This window comes from Chrysemys picta, chromosome 10 (genome assembly GCF_011386835.1).
Source record: "Chrysemys picta bellii isolate R12L10 chromosome 10, ASM1138683v2, whole genome shotgun sequence".
Classification (NCBI taxonomy): Eukaryota; Metazoa; Chordata; order Testudines; family Emydidae; genus Chrysemys; species Chrysemys picta.
In genome coordinates this window covers 43,910,071-43,930,312 of record NC_088800.1, presented here as the reverse complement: position 1 = coordinate 43,930,312, position 20,242 = coordinate 43,910,071, and the positions used below count along the sequence as shown (strand labels likewise).

General features: G+C 50.5%; 2 protein-coding genes across 33 annotated transcripts in view; one reads left to right on the top strand and one right to left on the bottom strand.

The window, feature by feature from the left end:
• CELF6 (CUGBP Elav-like family member 6) overlaps positions 1-20,242 on the top strand; it is a 261,681-nt gene that overhangs the window by 124,392 nt on the left and 117,047 nt on the right. For all 32 annotated transcript variants that reach the window (XR_010590802.1, XR_010590801.1, XM_065558559.1 and 29 more), the window contains one exon: positions 2,911-2,959. Coding sequence is in view for 30 of the 32 variants with exons in the window: in XM_065558559.1 (XP_065414631.1) it covers positions 2,911-2,959 (49 nt within the window). In the remaining 2 variants the exon portion in view is untranslated. The remainder of the gene's footprint in view (positions 1-2,910; positions 2,960-20,242) is intronic.
• LOC135973777 (uncharacterized) lies at positions 9,334-12,398 on the bottom strand. Its single transcript, XM_065558560.1, has 2 exons — positions 11,481-12,398; positions 9,334-9,991 (listed from the first exon to the last, which is right to left on the bottom strand). Exons 1-2 carry the CDS (start codon positions 12,013-12,015, stop codon positions 9,399-9,401), a joined length of 1,128 nt encoding a protein of 375 aa, XP_065414632.1. The 5' UTR covers positions 12,016-12,398; the 3' UTR covers positions 9,334-9,398.

Here is a 20,242-nt window from a genome sequence, read left to right as displayed (position 1 = left end):
AAGGCCAGAGGGGCAGGAAACTCCCTGTTGGGAGCTCCCCTCCAGCTGCTTGGGGCCTATGGCCAAGACAGCCTGCCCTGGCACCAGCAGCCTGGCCTCGGTTCCTTTTGGGATGGGTGGTGGGGTCACCTCCTGTGTGCATGCTTTACCAGCAGCCTATCCAGGGTGAGGGTGCAGGGGCCTGCCTGTGATGGAAAGCCCCTGAGAGCAGCCAGGCTAGGGGATGGTCAGTGCTAGATGGTCCAGGCTGGGCTGCTGATGCAGTTCCACCTGCTGCCACGTGGGGCAGCGGGGCACCAGGCTCAGGGGGACCCTGTGCTCCCTGGCCAGAGAGGGCGCTAGTGTGCGACACCAAGGCTCCGTCCCTCAGAGCAGCATCACTCAGGGAATCCTAGGGAGGGGAGCAAAGCTGCCCAGAGGAGGGGCCTGCAGCATCACCCAGGGAGTCCTACTGATGGGAGCAGAACTGCTTCTTAGCGACCCCGCTGGCCAGGCTGCCCGAGTGCCCCAGCCACACTGCAGTGGGGCTTGTGGCATGACTGGGCCTGAGGTTGCTGGCTCCTCATACAGACGGTGGGTGTCGCCCTTGCCTAGGGTGACCAGATCACTCAGGTCAAATATCGGGACGTGTTGGGGAGGGGGGTGGCATGGCGGGGGGGGGGGGGGGGGGGGGGGCAGGGCAAAAAAAAAAAAAGTGGCAGAGCAAAAAAAAAAAAAAAACAACAACAACACACACACCCCACAAGCGCTGGAGGGAGGCCCAGGAGACGCAGGGGAAGCGCAGGGCCAGGGTGAGTGAGAGTCCGGCCTGGCCCCGAGCGCAGGCAGGACTCAGTCGGGCGGTAGGAAGAGTAGGGGGGCGGGCGGCGGCTGTTCTCCCCCACAGGCAGCGGGACTCGGGAGCAGCCGCTGCTGCAGCTCCCACTGCCGCGGGGGGAGGAAGTGGCTGATGGCTTCTGGCGCCCAGGGCCCGAACCCCCCGAGCCCGGGCCTGCTGCGGGGACCCAGCAGCACGCACGCTGTGCCCAGCCCCTGGCCAGTCGTGTCTGGACTGGCTGCCCAGCTGGTGCAATCCCGCGGTGGCCCTGAAGTGGGCGCAGCAGGCCCCAACCCCCCCCGTCCCGCTCGGGTCCTGCAGGGGAACAAACGGGGCTGGGCTGCCGATGCCTCCGCCCCGGGGCCGCCGCGGGATAGCACCAGCTGGGCAGCCCAGACGCGACTGGCCAGGGGCTGGGTGCAGTGTGCGCGCTGCTGGGTCGCCGCAACAGGCCTGGACTCGGGGGGTTCAGGCCCGGGCGCCAGGGCTGCAGCCGCCAAGCTTGGCCATCAGCCGCTTCCTCCCCCCGCAGCAGTGGGAGCTGCAGCAGCGGCTGCTCCCGAGTCCCACTGCCCAGGGGAGGAGAACAGCCGCCACCTGGCCCCACGGGCCGCCCCCCTACTCTCCCTACCGCCCGACTGAGTCCTGCCTGCGCTCGGGGCCAGGCCGGACTCTCACTCACCCCGGCACCGCGCTCCCCCTGTGTCTCCCAGGCCTCCCTCCAGCGCTTGTGGAGGGAGGAGGAATGGCGAGCATGGGGAAGAGGCGGGAATTCGGGGAAGGAGCCAATGGGGGAATGAGGGGGCGGAGTCAGGGCGGGGGAGGGGTGTGAGCACTTCCGGGCTCCGGAGTATTTGCTTGTTTGTCCAGTGTCCCGACCTAACATTGGTCGGGACGCGGGACAAACAAGCAAATATCGGGACAGTCCCGATAAAATCGGGACGTCTGGTCACCCTACCCTCTCCCCACATCTGCGCCCCCATCACTGACCTGCCCTCCCACTCTCTCCTGCCCCAGCTCCTTGACCCCCAGTGAAGCGGCCAGGCCAGGAGCTGTCAGAAGGCCAGGCCCTGATGAAGTTAATCATTATCTCCCTTAATCCTGCCAGTAATCCCTGCGAGCTGGGGAGAGTTTAGCCTAATGTTCTCTGGCTGCCTGTGAGGAGGGCGCCTTGTGCCAGTATAAGGGCCAGCACCTTAGATCCAGCTGGGCCAGGGGGCGGGGATGGCTAGCCGGAGATCCTGCTTTGCCATGCTGCATTGGGGTGGGGGGGTTCCACTCCCATTGCCCCTCCCCCACGTTGGGTGCTGTCACCCTGTCTCCCATTGTCCTCACTGGACAGAGTCACTGACCCAGCTCCTCCACCTGCTCCATGGACTGGTCCCTGCCCTCCAGAGGGGGAAGTGGGAGGGGCACAGCACAGGGCCTACCGCTCAGTCCTGTGGTGCATTAGTCAGGTAGGGTCGCTCAGTAGAGGCAGAGGTGGGAAATATTCTTGCTGTTCCCCCTCTAGAGTGACTGTTGGTAGGTGTGAGCTGATACCCCCCACCCACCCACGTCCGCCTGATCCCGAGGCCAATCCTCAGGCAGGTTCTCTGGCCAGTGTCTCCTTTTGGTCTCTGCCCCAGGACACCCTGCCTACCCCTCCATCCAGCAAGAGGCTCTGATCCCATTTGCAGCCCATCTGTCCCTCTGTCCCGTCAGCATCCCTGGGGTAGAGCTGGCAGAAGCTTGTCCTATTCCCTGTGGCTCTGCCCTGGCCCCTATGAAGTCAATGGGACATTTGTCATTCAGTGTAGCCGGGATGTCAGCGTCCATCCTAGCTAGGCCCATAGATCCAGGGCCGGCTTCCTGATGACTGAGCTGGCGGGATCTTTCTTTCTCTCTGATACTAACACTCCCCATCTGGGCCAGTCGCGTGGAAATCCCCAACTGGACAGCTGTGCCCACTTGGAACAGATCATGCCAGCGGCTCCTGCTTCTAAGTGTCCACCCAGTAGCCACCCACCCTTCATCCTCTCCCTCCTCCCCCAGCCAACAACCCATCCATGCCTGCAGACTCTAACCACGCTGCTCCTCGTTTTGTTTTGCAGATGAATCGCCCCATCCAGGTGAAGCCGGCGGACAGCGAGGGCCGAGGAGGTAGTTGTCTTTTGAATACATACCCATGTGTCTTGGCTGGCTGCTCTTGCTGGGTTAGCTGCTTGCACAGTGCAGGGAAGGGCAAGGACTCACTATGCTCTTCTATTTCATCCTTCTCCCCCCCAGGGCATTTGTCTGTCGCATAGGGCCATGGAGAGCAGGGAGAAGGGATCTTACTGGTCTGCAATGATTAAAAACCCTTCAGAACCCGTGCTTCTGGCCCTGACAATTTGTGGTGCCTATAAAGCACGTGGGAGGTGGTTTATCATATAGGGAACTGCTCAGGCACTCTAGAGAATATCTAATCTAATCTATCTATCTATCCCCATACACCCCTTCTATCTAATCTATCTATCTACCTATCAGCGGGGGGTCTGGGTATCAGGGGGGTCTGGATGCATGGGGGTTGGACAGACGAGGGGCAGCTCTCCGTACAGTGACCCCTCCTCCTGAGGCTGAGAAGCAATGGGGGCAGGAAGCAGGGGAGAGGGTGTGAAGCTTCCTGCAGTCGGGGAAGATTTCTGGGGTTGTGTTTGACCCGGCCCTGGCCTGGCTGCTCTGGGCAGGAGAAAAGAAAGTCCCATCCTCCCACGCCCCCAGTCCAGAACTAGCATCTGAGTCCAGCACAAGATAGGAGCCACCAGCTGTAATGTCCCCAGCCTCCCCCCATCCCCCGCAACAATTTACCTCTCCGCGAGCTGCTCTGGGCATCCAAACTTTGATTTAGTTGGGGATTGGTCCTGCTTTGAGCAGGGGGTTGGACTAGATGACCTCCTGAGGTTCCTTCCAACCCTGATATTCTATGATTCTATGAACTGATACGCCCACACTGCCGGAGAGGGCTGTGTGACCGCTCTTGTGGTTTCCCTTTGCTTGACCATCATTTTCTGCAGGGAAGCAAAAAAACCTGGAGGGGACATGAATGCAGCATGCGCACAGTGGTGCAGAATTCCCCCAGGAGCAGATGGTCCCTGCCCCAAGGAGCTGCCCAGCAAAGTAAAGAATGAAGTCCATTAGCTGGGACTTGGTAGCAGGCTCATTAACCTGCTTGCTAGAGGAAGATAGAGACCCATTGCAGTAGCCAGGGCTGCATCAGCTAGTGCACATGTGTTCTGTAACCGGGGGGCAGTTTGACTGGCCTTCTGCTCTCATCTGCCCTCATAAAATGGAGCCAGCTAGTAGCTGCATCTGTTGGTAGCTTCCCCTGAAGGGGCCTGGGCTTGGCAGCTGGATGGCTCTGGCATAGAGAGTATACTTATAAAGTTTGCGGATGATACCAAGCTGGGAGGGGTTGTAAGTGCTTTGGAAGATAGGATTAAAATTCAAAATGATTTGGACAAACTGGAGAAATCGTCTGAAGTAAATAGGATTAAATTGAATAAGGACAAATGCAAAGTACTCCACTTAGGAAGGAACAATCAGTTGCACACATACAAAATGGGAAATGACTGCCTAGGAAGGAGTACTCCAGAAAGGGATCTGGATGTCATAGTCGATCACAAGTTAAATATGAGTCAACAATGTAACGCTGTTGCAAAAAAAGCAAATATCACTCTGGGATGTAGTAGCAGGAGTATTGTAAGCAAGACACAATAAGTAATTCTTCTGCTCTACTCCATGCTGATTACGCTTCAACTGGAGTATTGTGTCCAGTTCTGGATGCCACATTTCAGGAAGGATGTTGACAAATTGGAGAACGTCCAGAGAAGAGCAACAAAAATGATTAAAGGTCTAGAAAACATGACCTATGAGGGAAGATTGAAAAAACTGGGTTTGTCAAGTATGTAAAAGGTTGTTACAAGGAGGAGGGAGAAAAGATGTTCTTCTTAACCTCTGAGGATAGGACAAGAAGCAATGGGTTTAAATAGCAGTAAGGGAGGTTTAGGTTGGACATTAGGAAAAACTTCCTGTCAGAGTGGTTAAGCACTGGAATAAATTGCCAGGGGAGGTTGTGGAAGCTCCATCATTGGGGATTTTTAAGATCAGATTGGACAAACACCTGTCAAGGATGATCTAGATAATACTTAATCCTGCCTTGAGTGCAGGGGACTGGTCTAGATGACCTCTCGAGGTCCCTTCCAGTTCTATGATTCTATGCCCGTAGAGATGCCTACCCCTAGAGCCAGGAGGTTGTGACTGGCTGCAGGACTGTGCCTGGCACAGAGGCTTAAAGCAACTTTGGGGTTCATTTTGCTTGGCCAGGAGGTTGCTTGAAACTGACCCTGTGACGATGAGGTTCTGGCGGGACCCAACTGAGAGTGCCAACTCAGGACAAATTGCTTAAACAGGGCAGTTACAGCCCAAGCCTGGGGTTTTTCCACCTCTAAGGCAAACCAAACCAGCCAGACTAAGAGGACTTCGGTCTCATCCCACTGGCTAATCACAAGTCTCACAAGCAATTTCCTTAGACACTCCAGTTTCCCAGTATCACCACCAGTGCCACTCGTTATGGGGACAAATGGTTATGAAAACCAATACCCCCACTGGGATGGATCCTCAGTCCTTTGTTCAAAGCTTCAGCTTGTAGCAAAGTCCTTCCAGAGGTATGAAGCAGGATTGAAGACAAAATGGAGATGAGGCATCAGCCTTATATAGTCTTTTCCAACAAAGAACATCTCTTTGTTCTTACTGTGGAAAATTACAGCAAAATGGAGTCTGGAGTCATATGGGCCAGTTCCTGATACTTTGCTGAGTCTGAAGGCATATTTGCCTTCTCTCAATGGGTCCATTGTAAAGCTGATGGTCCTTAATGGGCCATCAAGCAGGCTAGGTAGAGCTAATCCCAGCTTGCCTGGGATGTCACGCAGAAGCATAGCATAAGTTTGCCATACAGACAGTATAGAGCCAATATTCATAACTTCAACTACAAAACTGATACACACATATAGACAGCATAATCATAACCAGTAAACCATAACCTTGTCTTAGACACCCCATTTGACCCCCTTTATACAAGATTTGGGTGCCACTACAGGACCTTGGTTGCAACAATGATCTATATGGTCCCAGTTTATGTCAATAACGTCACCCCCCGCCCCCCCCCGACGCAAAATGGATGCAGGAAGGGATGACACAAACATCACTGACTGCATCCCAAGAGCTCCCCATCCTGGGTTCTGTCTCACTACAGCTAGTATTGGGTTAGAAGCCTTACCAGTGTATAACAGAAATGGTTTATCAAAGTCATGTTCAACAACATGATTGAACCTCTTTACAAACTCAAGGTAAAACTTGGTTAGAACAATAGTGGATTGGATCTGCTCTTGCAGCATGGTTACTGTATGTCTCATGTGATCTTGCCAAGAGCTAAAGAAAACAGCTACTTTATCCATACAAGCTCTGGCAAATGTTTGGAACCCAATTAACATCAAATAAATGCAGCTATTAATGTTCTTCATAGTACAGGAATCTTGGCATTTAGCCATGAAAGCAATATGGTAGTGTGCCTCAGTCTTCCTTTTCATACAGCACATTAGGTCTGCAATGTCTTTTCCCCTGTGAAAAGTTCCAATATTGTTTACAGGCATTAACTGTGAAACATCAGTATAACAAGGCCTTTTAACATAACGTGTGTTCTCATGTATTCCTTTTAACATGTTTAAGGGATTCTCCAAAAGATTAGGCACATTGTTATGGGGACTTTTACAGTTTGTGGCAATAGCAACACATTTGTTACAAAATTTACCATTAGCAATAACAACAAATTAATTGCAAGTGTCCATTTACAATCATGTTTGTCATGCCACACCTTTGGCTCAATACCACTGGAGTTTGGGCATTCTATGGTTAACCTGTGGCTTCCCTTTGCAAAATTTAGTTTTTTCTTTCCTCCTTGTCCTGCAGGATCAAACCCTGATTTCTCTTGCTTAACAGAATTCTGGCTGATGGGGTTGGCTCTCTGTGCTAAAAGCTATTAGCAAAAAGAAGAACAGGAGTACTTGTGGCACCTTAGAGATTAACAAATTTATTAGAGCATAAGCTTTCGTGGACTACAGTCCACGAAAGCTTATGCTCTAATAAATTTGTTAGTCTCTAAGGTGCCACAAGTACTCCTGTTCTTCTTTTTGCGGATACAGACTAACACGGCTGCTACTCTGAAACCAGCTATTAGCAAGTCCTTCCTCTCCCAGCCAGGCAAGTAATTAGCACTACCCCAGACCAGAGCCAGTCCACCAGTTTTCATATTCGTAACTGCTATCATTTCCAAGGCTGGACTCTGTCTTAAAGAGATACCACACAAATCTAAAGAGTCTGAGGGTGAGAGTTTGCTTGCTCTCCCCTGCATCCTCAAGCATTTAGCCATAAAACTGCTCTGCTCTGTCACATCAGTAACCAAATCTGTCCTCAGACCCTGAAGCACAAACTGCTAATTTAAAGAATCAGAATGGAGACATTCCTGTTCCAACACCATTGTCTCCCCAACAAGTTGGCCCCACACAGCCACTTGGTCATAGGGCTGCCTCAATTCCTTAACAACTTTTACTTCCTCTGAGACCTTTTCAAAGCTACCCACACTGGATATTTTAAAAGGAAAGTCAGTGGATCCATTCACAACAGACAATTTTTGGCTGCTAGGAACTGAAACTTCCTTGATTAATTTCAGAGTAGCAGCCGTGTTAGGGTATGTCTACACTACGGGATTAATCCGAATTTAGATAATTCGGATTTGAGAAACAGGTTGTATAAAGTCGAAATGAGTGCGGCCACACTAGCACAGTAATTCGGTGGTGTGCGTCCAAGTACCGGGGCTAGCGTCGATTTCTGCACCGTTGCACTGTGGGTAGCAATTCCATAGCTATCCCATAGTTCCCGCAGTCTCCCGCGCCCATTGGGATTGTGGGTTAAGATCCCAGTGCCTGATGGGACAAAAAACATCGTCGCAGGTGGTTCTGGGTACCGCCTCACTTCCTCCCTCCCTCCCTCCCTGCATGAAAGCAACGGACGGCAGACAACCATTTTCGCGCCTTTTTTCCTGGGTGGGTGAACACTGCAGACTCCATACCACGGCAAGCATGGAGCCCGCTGAGGTCAAGACAGCACTCATGAATATTGTAAACACCTCGCGCGTTCTCGTGGAGTTTATGCTCAGCCAGGACCAGAAAAACGAGGAGAGGAGGCAGCGGCGGCGGCAGCGCAGCGACAAGCATGATGAGGACATGGACACGGACACGGACACAGAATTCAGTGAAACCACAGGCCCCGGTGCTTTGGAGATAATGTTGTTAATGGGGCAGATTCTATCCATGGAACGCCGATTCTGGGCAAGGGAAACAAGCACAGACTGGTGGGACCGCATAGTGTTGCAGGTCTGGGACGATTCCCAGTGGCTGCGGAACTTTCGCATGCGTAAGGGCACTTTCATGGAACTTTGTGACTTGCTGTCCCCTGCCCTGAAACGCCAGAATACCAAGATGAGAGCAGCCCTCACAGTTGAGAAGCGCGTGGCGATAGCCCTGTGGAAGCTTGCAACGCCAGACAGCTACCGGTCAGTCGGGAATCAATTTGGAGTGGGCAAATCTACTGTGGGGGCTGCTGTGATGCAAGTAGCCAAAGCAATCACTCAGGTGCTGCTACGAAAGTTAGTGACTCTGGGAAATGTGCAGGCTATAGTGGATGGTTTTGCTGCAATGGGATTCCCTAACTGTGGTGGGGCAATAGACGGAACCCATATCCCTATCTTGGCACCGGAGCACCAAGCCACCGAGTACATAAACCGCAAGGGGTACTTTTCAATGGTGCTGCAAGCACTTGTGGATCACAAGGGACGTTTCACCAACATCAACGCGGGCTGGGCGGGAAGGGTTCATGACGCTCGCGTCTTCAGGAACACTACTCTGTTTAAAGGGCTGCAGCAAGGGACTTACTTTCCGGACCAGAAAAATATCGTTGGGGATGTTGAAATGCCCATAGTTATTCTTGGGGACCCAGCCTACCCCTTAATGCCATGGCTTATGAAGCCATACACAGGCAGCCTGGACAGGAGTCAGGAGCTGTTTAACTACAGGCTAAGCAAGTGCAGAATGGTGGTAGAATGTGCATTTGGCCGTTTAAAAGGTCGCTGGCGTTCATTATTGACTCGCTCTGACCTCAGCCAAAGAAATCTCCCCATTGTTATTTCTGCTTGCTGTGTGCTCCACAATCTCTGTGAAAGTAAGGGGGAGACCTTTATGGCGGGGTGGGAGGCTGAGGCAAATCGCCTGGCTGCTGATTACGCGCAGCCAGACACCAGGGCGATTAGAAGATCACACCATGAAGCGCTGTGCATCAGAGAAGCTTTGAAAACCAGTTTCATGGCTGGCCAGGCTACCGTGTGAAATATCTGTTTGTTTCTCCTTCATGAAAACCCTCCCCCTTTATTGACTGATTTTCTGTAAGGAACCCACCCTGCCCCTTCCCCCAGCTTTCTTTCAAACCAAATAAAGTCACTATCATTTAAAAATCATTTATTCTTTATTAATAGATTAGAAAAAGAGGGAGGGAACCCGGGTGGTATTTGGGAGGAGGATTGCTGGGAAGGAAAAAGCCACAAAGAAAAGGTTAAAAAAATGACAGCCTTTTGCTTGGGCTGTCTACTGGGGTGGAATGGGAAGGTGTACGGAGCCTCCCCCCCCCGCGTTCTTACACGTCTGGGTGAGGAGGATACGGAAAATGGGGAGCGGGGAGGGTGGAACAGGGGCTGAAGCGGCAGTCTGTTTTCCAGCAGCCGTTCCTGAACCTCCACCAGACGCCGGAGCAGCCCCAGCGTTGCATCCTTCATCCTCTGGTCTTCCTGCCGCCATCTCTCATCTCGATCGTCTCGCCTCTCCTCACGTTGGTCCCTCCTCTCCTCACGTTGGTCCCTCCTCTCCTCACGTTCACTGACTTCTTTCCTATACTTTGAAACTGTTTCCTTCCACTCATTCAGATGAGCTCTGTCACTCCTGCTGGATTGCATAATTTCAGAAAACATCTCGTCTCGCGTCTTCTTCTTACGACGCCTTATCTGTGATAACCTTCGGGATGGAGGAGGGAGGCTTGAGGAATTTGCAGCTGCTGTAGGGAGGGGAAAAAAGAGAGAATTGTTTTAAAAGCTACATTTTGCAGAACAATGCTTATACTCTTTCACGGTGACCAACACTGTTCACATTACATAGCACATGTGATTTCTGTGCAAGGTCGCATTTTGCCTCTTAATGCTGAGTGCCTGTGGCTTTGCTGCTAGAGATCACAGGTCTGGGCAACAGAATTCGGCTTGCATGCGGCCATGGTAAGCTTCTGCGCCGTGCTTTCCCACATACCAAGCATAGCTTGTAGAGTGCTGCAGAAGCCTGGCCAATCTCAGCCAGTTGGGGGGGGGGCAGTGTGGTGGGGCTTGTCTGGGCCCCTTCAGGCAAGTAGAGTGCTGCGGTTTTTCTGTTAACATTCAGCAGCACCAGAAAACAAACTAACCCCCCCCCCTCGCCATGAATTCTCTGGGATGATCACGGTACCCCTCCCCCCACCGCGTGGCTGGTATCAGGGAAGATCCCTGCAGGCACCAAACTACACCCCCCCGCCGCCGCCCCCCCGCCTCGCCATGAATTCTCTGGGATGATCACGGTACCCTCCCCCCCACCGTGTGGCTGGTATCAGGGAAGATCCCTGCAGGCACCAAACTACCCCCCCCCCCCCCGCCGCCGCCAAACCCACCCCTCGCCATGAATTCTCTGGGATGATCACGGTACCCTCCCCCCACCGCGTGGCTGGTATCAGGGAAGATCCCTGCAGGCACCAAACTACCCCCCCCCCCGCCGCCGACCCCCCCCCTCGCCATGAATTCTCTGGGATGATCACGGTACCCTCCCCCCACCGCGTGGCTGGTATCAGGGAAGATCCCTGCAGGCACCAAACTACCCCCCCCGCTGCCGACCCCCCCCCCTCGCCATGAATTCTCTGGGATGATCACGGTACCCTCCCCCCACCGCGTGGCTGGTAACAGGGAAGATCCCTGCTAGCCAAACGCGAAAAACTCAGGGCCAATTTCCCATCTGCGCTTGGCTAACTGCAGGGAAGGATTTATTTTCCGCCACAGGCAAACAGCCCAGTAGTAACGGCCACCTCTGTCCCCTTAATTAAGTTCCCGTATTTCAACCAGGTTACCAGGAGTGATATCACTCTCCTGAGGATTACACAACAAGATAAAGAACGGATGTTGCTTGAATGCCAGCAAACACCGGGACCATACGCTGCCAGGCTTTGTCAGGCAATGATACCAGATTACTTGCTGCAAGCATGGCGTGGTCAAGTGTCCTACCATGGAGGAGGGAATAAAGATGCACTGCCCAGAAACCTTCTGGCAAGGCTTTCGGAGTACCTCCAGGAGAGCTTCATTGAGATGTCCCTGGAGGATTTCCGCTCCATCCCCAGACACGTTAACAGACTTTTCCAGTAGCTACAGACTTTTCCAGTAGCTGAACTGACCGCGAATGCAAAGTCAGGCAAAGTAATCATTAAAAACCGTTTGCTTTTAAAACAAGTTTTATATTTTAAAAGGTAAACTCACCTGAGGTCCCTTCCATGGGGTCAGAGTCTTGGGTACTGGCTTGGGAGGCTTGGGAGGGTACTTCAGTCGGGGTGATAAAAAGATCCTGGCTGTTGGGGAGAAGGGAGTGCTGTGTGCTCTCTGCAAGCTCATCCTCCTCCTCCTCCTCTACCCCATCGGCAGAATCCTCAGGCGTCGAGACTATCCCCGACCCAGAATCCACGAACAAAGGTGGGGTAGTGGTGGCAGCCCCCCCTAGAATTGCATGCAGCTCGGCGTAGTAGCGGCATGTCCGTGGCTCTGACCCGGAGCGACCGTTTGCCTCCTTTGTTTTTTGATAGGCTTGTCTGAGCTCCTTGACCTTCACGCGGCACTGCTCAGAGTCCCTATTGTGGCCTCTCTCCATCATGCCCTTGGAAATTTTTTCAAAAGTTTTTGCATTTCGTCTTTTAGAACGAAGTTCTGCAAGCACTGAATCCTCTCCCCATACAGCGATCAGATCCAGTACCTCCCTCACGGTCCATGCTGGTGCTCTTTTTCGATTATCAGCCTGCATGGTTACCTGTGCTGATGAGGTATCTGTGGTCACCTGTGCTCTCCACGCTGGGCAAACAGGAAATGAAGTTCAAATGTTCGCGGGGCTTTTCCTGTCTACCTGGCCAGTGCATCCGAGTTCAGATTGCTGTCCAGAGCGGTCACAATGATGCACTGTGGGATAGCTCCCGGAGGCCAATACCATCGAATTGCGGCCACACTAACCCTAATTCGAATTGCTAAAATCGATTTTGGCACTACTCCGCTCGTTGGGGTGGAGTACAGAAATCGATTTAAAGGGCCCTTTACATCGAATTAAATAGCGTCGTTGTGTGGACGGTTACAGGGTTAATTCGAATTAAAGCTGATAAATCCGAATTAAAGTCGTAGTGTAGACCAGGCCTTAGTCTGTATCCGCAAAAAGAACAGGAGTACTTGTGGCACCTTAGAGACTAACAAATTTATTAGAGCATAAGCTTTCGTGGACTACAGCCCACTTCTTCGGATGCATATAGAGTAAAACATATATTGAGGAGATATATATACACACATACAGAGAGCATGAACAGGTGGGAGTTGTCTTACCAACTCTGAGAGGCCAATTAAGTAAGAGAAAAAAGCTTTTGAAGTGATAATCAAGCTAGCCCAGTACAGACAGTTTGATAAGAAGTGTGAGAATACTTACAAGGGGAGAGAGATTCAATGTTTGTAATGGCTCAGCCATTCCCAGTCCTTATTCAATCCTGAGTTGATTGTATCTAGTTTGCATATCAATTCCAGCTCAGCAGTCTCTCGTTGGAGTCTGTTTTTGAAGTTTTTCTGTTGTAAAATAGCCACCCGCAGGTCTGTCATAGAATGACCAGACAGGTTAAAGTGTTCTCCCACTGGTTTTTGAGTATTATGATTCCTGATGTCAGATTTGTGTCCATTAATTCTTTTGCGGAGAGACTGTCCAGTTTGGCCAATGTACATGGCAGAGGGGCATTGCTGGCACATGATGGCATATATTACATTGGTAGATGTGCAGGTGAACGAGCCCCTGATGGTATGGCTGATGTGATGATGTCACTTGAATAGATATGTGGACAGAGTTGGCATCGGGCTTTGTTACAAGGATAGGTTCCTGGGTCAGTGTTTTTGTTCAGTGATGTGTGGTTGCTGGTGAGTATTTGCTTTAGGTTGGGGGGTTGTCTGTAAGCGAGGACAGGTCTGTCTCCCAAGATCTGTGAGAGTAAAGGATCATCTTTGAGGATAGGTTGTTATGGCTGACTTAGAACAACGCTTCCTTAGCTCTCGTCCCCTAACGCCCCTGCTCTACTTGGGCTACATTGATGACATCTTCATCATCTGGACCCATGGAAAAGAAGCCCTTGAGGAATTCCACCATGATTTCAATAATTTCCATCCCACCATCAACCTCAGCCTAGATCAATCCACACAAGCGGTCCGTTTCCTGGACACTACTGTGCTAATAAGCGATGGTCACATAGATACCACCCTGTACTGGAAACCTACTGACCGCTACACTTACCTACATGCCTCCAGCTTCCATCCAGGACACACCACACGATCCATTGTCTACAGCCAAGCTCTAAGATATAACCGCATTTGCTCCAATCCCTCAGATAGAGACAAGAATCTACAAGAACTCTATCAAGCATTCTTAAAACTACAATACCCACCTGCTGAAGTGAAAAAACAGATTGACAGAGCCAGACGAGTACCTAGAAGTTACCTCCTACAAGACAGGCCCAACAAAGAAAATAACAGAACACCACTAGCGGTCACCTTCAGCCCCCAACTAAAACCTCTCCAGCGCATCATCAGAGATCTACAACCTATCCTCAAAGATGATCCTTTACTCTCACAGATCTTGGGAGACAGACCTGTCCTCGATTACAGACAACCCCCCAACCTAAAGCAAATACTCACCAGCAACCACACATCACTGAACAAAAACACTGACCCAGGAACCTATCCTTGTAACAAAGCCCGATGCCAACTCTGTCCACATATCTATTCAAGTGACATCATCACATCAGCCATACCATCAGGGGCTCGTTCACCTGCACATCTACCAATGTGATATATGCCATCATGTGCCAGCAATGCCCCTCTGCCATGTACATTGGCCAAACTGGACAGTCTCTCCGCAAAAGAATTAATGGACACAAATCTGACATCAGGAATCATAATACTCAAAAACCAGTGGGAGAACACTTTAACCTGTCTGGTCATTCTATGACAGACCTGCGGGTGGCTATTTTACAACAGAAAAACTTCAAAAACAGACTCCAACGAGAGACTGCTGAGCTGGAATTGATATGCAAACTAGATACAATCAACTCAGGACTGAATAAGGACTGGGAATGGCTGAGCCATTACAAACATTGAATCTCTCTCCCCTTGTAAGTATTCTCACACTTCTTATCAAACTGTCTGTACTGGGCTAGCTTGATTATCACTTCAAAAGTTTTTTTCTCTTACTTAATTGGCCTCTCAGAGTTGGTAAGACAACTCCCACCTGTTCATGCTCTCTGTATGTGTGTATATATATCTCCTCAATATATGTTTCACTCTATATGCATCCGAAGAAGTGTGCTGTAGTCCACGAAAGCTTATGCTCTAATAAATTTGTTAGTCTCTAAAGTGCCACAAGTACTCCTGTTCTTTTTCCTTGATTAAATCACTCTCACACCCTTCAGTTGCAGGGAACTGCTTGCACAGATTACCATGAGGATTCGTTTCCCCAGGAGCTTTTCTAAACAGCAATTCACCCCTCACAGAAATTCTGCCCTTACCCTCTTCACCTAGGCCTTGTTCTAAAGGAACACTTTCCTGAGCAACAACAGACTCTGTCTGGGTCTTACTTACATTTAGGATCACCTTTGGCCCATCAGGCAGATTTCTACACAATCCCCTTTCAGGCAAACCCATAGACTCACTAGATGAAAGGTCAGAAGTATTCTCCTTTCCTTTGCCACACACAAGCTTATGAATTTTTTCCTTTTTGCTACAAGTTGTTAAACTGTCAGTAAGTACCACAACCAAATTACCTTTTTGCTCTTCTTGTGCCCTTGCTAAGGTATCTCCCTGATTAGACAGAGTTGTTACACCCTTCTCCAACCACACATGAGCAACAGGCAAAATACAAGCACCAGAATTGTCTGGTCTCTGGGATTTTGCTAAGACACTAACTGGATGCAACCTAGTTACAGTGCCATTCTCCCCAGCAGACACAAACTTAGGACCATTCCCTTCCTGGGCTTTAGTTGAATCCAGAACCAACTCTGAGACAACTGAATTACTCTCAACAATCACAGGCTGAAAGGCACCTTCTGTCTGCTCCACAGACAAAGAAGAGTTGGAGACACATTTTCCTTTACTAGACACACAGTTTGGGATTTCATTTCCCTTGTCCCAGCACACAGGGCTGTTCACAGACAACTGCTTGGAGACTGGGGTAGCTTCCTCCATAGGCAAGTCAATACCCTTGACAGACACAGGCACATTTCCTTCACTGTCACTATTCTTCACACAGGAAACAGGTAAGGTATAGGGACAGTCATCTTCCACTCTCCTTGCCTTCCCAAACTGCTGACTAGATAAAGCCATCAGCTCACAAGACTGCCTAGGCTCATCCAAAATCTCCTTGTTCTCCTCTCCCTTCACTTGATCTAATTCCAGATTTACTTCTGAGACATTAGATAGACATTCAGAAACTTCATTCACAGCCAAACAGCTACTTCCCAAAGACAAACTTTTGGAGAAACCCTTCATAGACACAACCTTAGGATCAATCCTCTCCTGTGCCTGGTTTGCGTTAACTTGACTGACCATAGCTTTAATATCATTTCCAATCATAATATCCTTAGGGATTGTGTCTTTTACTCCCACAACCATGGTGCCCTCAAATCCCTTCCATTTCAGGTGGATTTTAGCCAAAGGCACCCTGACAAAATACTCAGATAAGGCTACAACAGTTACATCTTCACCTGGCAAATAATCTTCCTTCCTGACAAGACTTGCTTTAACCAGAGTAATATCTGCTGCGGTGTCCCTCCATGCCATACACCTTACTCCACTAACTGCTGCACTGCTAATAAACTCTGCGTTATTTTTTCCATATTTAGCTGTAATATGAGTTTTAAGGTCAAATTCTTCAGAGACCACAGAAACAGCATTTGCATACAAGGCAATAGAGCTGGGCTCTGTGTAGCTTGCCTGTGAGTTTACAACAACACAGGGTTAACATTTGCCATGGCATTTGAGGTTGCTAGTTTTGGGCTGCCCTTCAGTGTCGGGCAGTCTGGTCTCATATGGCCCAGCATACCACAGTGATAGCATGTAACCTGTTCCGTCCTGGGATGTGAGTTCCTACCCTCTGGGCCCCCTTGAACTCCTTTAGAAGAGTCAGGTTTACTTTTAAATCCTTCCCTCCTCTTGAACTGGGGAGAATGGTGATTAGTTTTCCCCGGGGTTTTACACCCTTCTCGAGCCCTGTTTTGGGTATGGGCATCCGCAATCTCTGCTGCCCGTAGGACTGACTCAGGGTCCCTGTCACACACAGCTGCTCTCACATTGTCAGGCACAATGTCTAAGAACTGTTCCAAAGTTATTAAATCCAGCAGTTTTTCAAAACTCCCATGCGCCTTGGCTCCCATAACCCACTTTTTAACAAAACCCATCAGCTTATGAGCACATTCTACAAAAGTACAATCATTAGACATCTTAAACTTTCTAAACTTAACTCTGTAAGATTCAGGAGTAACCTTGAACCGCCTTAACACAGAATTTTAAACCACCCATAATCCAAGGCTTCTTGTTCCCCCAATTCATTAAATACCTCCCTGGCTTTTCCAGTCAGTCTGGTCAGCAGGACAGGCATTCGCTGACCCTCGGGGATCTGGTACAGATTGCAGAGGTGTTCAAAGGTAGACAAAAACTCCTCTATATCCTCAGTATCATTGTAAATGGGACACATCCTTTCCCAGTTTTTCTCATGGTGGTGGGGAAGTGGAGTACCAGGTGGGGATGACTTTCTCTGCTCTTCCATTACTTGGAGCTGAAGTCTGGCCATCTCCTGTTCCATCTTGCGAGTCTCCTGTTCAGCAGCGAGCAGCTCTAGATGCCCCTTACGAGCTCTCTCTTCTTTCTCATCAGCCTCCTTCTCTCTCTCTCTCTCTTTCTAATTCTGCTATTTTTTGCTTCTCCAGCAATCTAAGATCTGCTAGCTTCTGTTCATGCTCAAGTTGCAGTTTACTTGTTGCCTTTTGCACTCTAATTTTTTCTGCATCTTCTGTAGCCTCAGGTAAGGGCTGTGCTCTTGCTCCCTGATCACTGGCTATTAATAGATTTCTCAGTTCTTCCTTTGTAGCTTTCTTTCTAAAGCTTATCCTCTTTTCTGAACACAAATTTTCCAGGGCTTTTTTGCCAAGTCCCTCATATGCTCTTTGCTCAGCCATTGCAGCAGCTCTTTAACCAACAAAACTCTCAATACCAAAATTCAAATTTGGATAGCGTGGGGTTCTGACCCAAAGCTTAATTGACCTGGTTCTGTGGATCCAAGCACGATTACGCCACTGTAATGATGTGGTTCTGGCGGGACCCAACTGAGAGTGCCAACTCAGGACAAATTGCTTAAACAGGGCAGTTACAGCCCAAGCCTGGGGTTTTTCCACCTCTAAGGCAAACCAAACCAGCCAGACTAAGAGGACTTCGGTCTCACCCCACTGGCTAACCACAAGTCTCACAAGCAATTTCCTTAGACACTCCAGTTTCCCAGGATCACCACCAGTGCCACTCGTTATGGGGACAAATGGTTATGAAAACCAATACCCCAATAAAAGAAAAAAGGTTCTCCCGATCCCAAAGGACCAAGCCCCAGACCCAGGTCAATATACAAATCAGATCTTACCCACAAATCAGGCTGTTGCCAATCCCTTAGAATCTAAAATCTAAAGGTTTATTGATAAAAGAAAAAAGATAGAGATGAGAGTTAGAATTGGTTAAATGGAATCAATTACATCCAGCAATGGCAAAGTTCTTGGTTCAGGCTTGTAGCAGTGATAGAATAAACTGCAGGTTCAAATTAAGTCTCTGGAATACATCCCCCACTGGGATGGGTCCTCAGTCCTTTGTTCAAAGCTTCAGCTTGTAGCAAAGTCCTTCCAGAGGTATGAAGCAGGATTGAAGACAAAATGGAGATGAGGCATCAGCCTTATATAGTCTTTTCCAGATGTAAGAACACCTCTTTGTTCTTACTGTGGAAAATTACAGCAAAATGGAGTCTGGAGTCACATGGGCCAGTTCCTGCATACTTTGCTGAGTCTGAAGGCATATTTGCCTTCTCTCAATGGGTCCATTGTATAGCTGATGGTCCTTAATGGGCCATCAAGCAGGCTAGGCAGAGCTAATCCCAGTTTGTCTGGGATGTCACCCAGAAGCATAGCATAAGTTTGCCATACAGACAGTATAAAGCCAATATTCATAACTTCAACTACAAAACTGATACACACATATAGACAGCATAATCATAACCAGTAAACCATAACCTTGTCTTAGACACCCCATTTGACCCCCTTTATACAAGATTTGGGTGCCACTACAGGACCTTGGTTGCAACAATGATCTATATGGTCCCAGTTTATGTCAATAATGTCACAGACCCCCACTTACACCCCAGCACCCTAGCTGGATAGAGAGCTGCACTGTCCTTGGTGTATGGGCTGGGCTCCGGGCGGCGCATGGCTGATGGCTAGCAAGCAGCACCCAAACGCCTGTGCCCTACAGTAGGTGTGTGCTGCAGGTGGCCTGGGGCGTGCACATATAGGACTCAGCTCAGTAAGAGCTGGGGGGACCGAGGGCCAGAGGCTCTCCAGAGGGATTGCTGGACTAGGGGAGCCAGAGAAAAATGACCCATAAGGGCTGTGGGAAACTTGCAGGCCCATGTGTGTGCTGAGCCCCATCCAGGTGGATAAGAGCTCTGTGTACATAACAGGTCTCAGCTCACCCAGTTTAAGGGCCCTGGTGCATTGGGATGGCAGGGGAGGGAGGGGAGAGAGGCTGGGGGCACGACCAGATGGGGTAAGGAGGAAGCAGAGGCTGGAGGAGATCCAAGCACATGAGGGAGGGGCTGGAAGCTTGGGGGGAGACCTGGGCGGAGGAGGGAAGAGGTAGAAGTTAGATGAGGCTGGGGGAGAGCTGGGGGGGCAGAGGTTGGGGAGATGAGGTCTGGGTTTGCTGGAGCGTTGATGGTCTCTCTTCGCTGCAAGATGCTGGTTCAGAATGTGCTGACTGAAGGGGAGGTGCCCGAGTGGCGTTCCCCAGCACATCCTGTTCACGTGGCTCCGCCGGCCATGACCCAGGTCTCCACAGGCTCTCTATTACACTGAGTCACAGGGCCCAGGGCCATAGATTTTATGTCACCACTCTACTTCAGTTTCCCCTCTGTAGAGCAGGGACTATCCTGCTAGCCCTGCCCCCCAGGGGGCTGTGGGTGCCAGGAGACCCTTGGGAAGTGCTCTTGTTCTTTGTTTTGCGTCTCTCAGTGCAAAGGCTGGGCACCCTCCAGCTGACACCAGTGATTAGCTCCCCTCCCCCAAGGCTAGATTCCAGGCCATAGGAGAGGGAGACCCATGGGCAGAGCTCTGCCCCGCTAAGCCCCCATCACCTGCCCAGGCCCGGGGGTGATGTACAGGGAAGCTGCAGGCACCACTGCCAGGGCTCCAGCAACTGCCTGCAAATTACACGGGTGCCACTGCACCCCATCCATTACCGGCCAGCGTGTGGGGAGGGGACAAGGGGGCAGCTCTGGGGATCTGCCAGGCCAGTGAGCAGACACGCCGGAGCTAGGCCTTCGGTATGACAAATGGGGCCATTTAGCAGGCTGGGCTGGGAATTGGCAGGGAGAGGAAAGCAAAGGCGCCATGGGGAGCAGGCAGCCCCTGCCCAGCCTGCTCAGTGCCCACCTGTGCCAGGCCTTGCGGGTACAGGTGGGCATTGGAGAGGGCAGGGACAGGAGAGGAGAGTACTGTCCCTTACACACACACACACACACACACACGTGCCATCTCACCATAAACCCCCCAAAACACCCAGCTGCAGACTTTGCATACATGCTTTTACACAGACAGGCTTGCCACGCCGATGGATCCACGCGTACACATTTACCGACACAAGCAGACACCCATATCCCCACACACATGCACACGCTCATCCAAGCACACCGCACAATCGCACACCTGCTT

What these genes read in the sequence shown, in the direction of transcription:
- LOC135973777 (XM_065558560.1), bottom strand. Translation starts at nt 12,015, where the DNA reads ATGCAGGCTGATAATCGAAAAAGAGCACCAGCATGGACCGTGAGGGAG. An exon ending in CCCCATGGAAGGGACCTCAG is followed by an intron (nt 9,992 to 11,480) that starts GTGAGTTTACCT and finishes CCCTCCCTACAG; the next exon opens with CAGCTGCAAATTCCTCAAGC.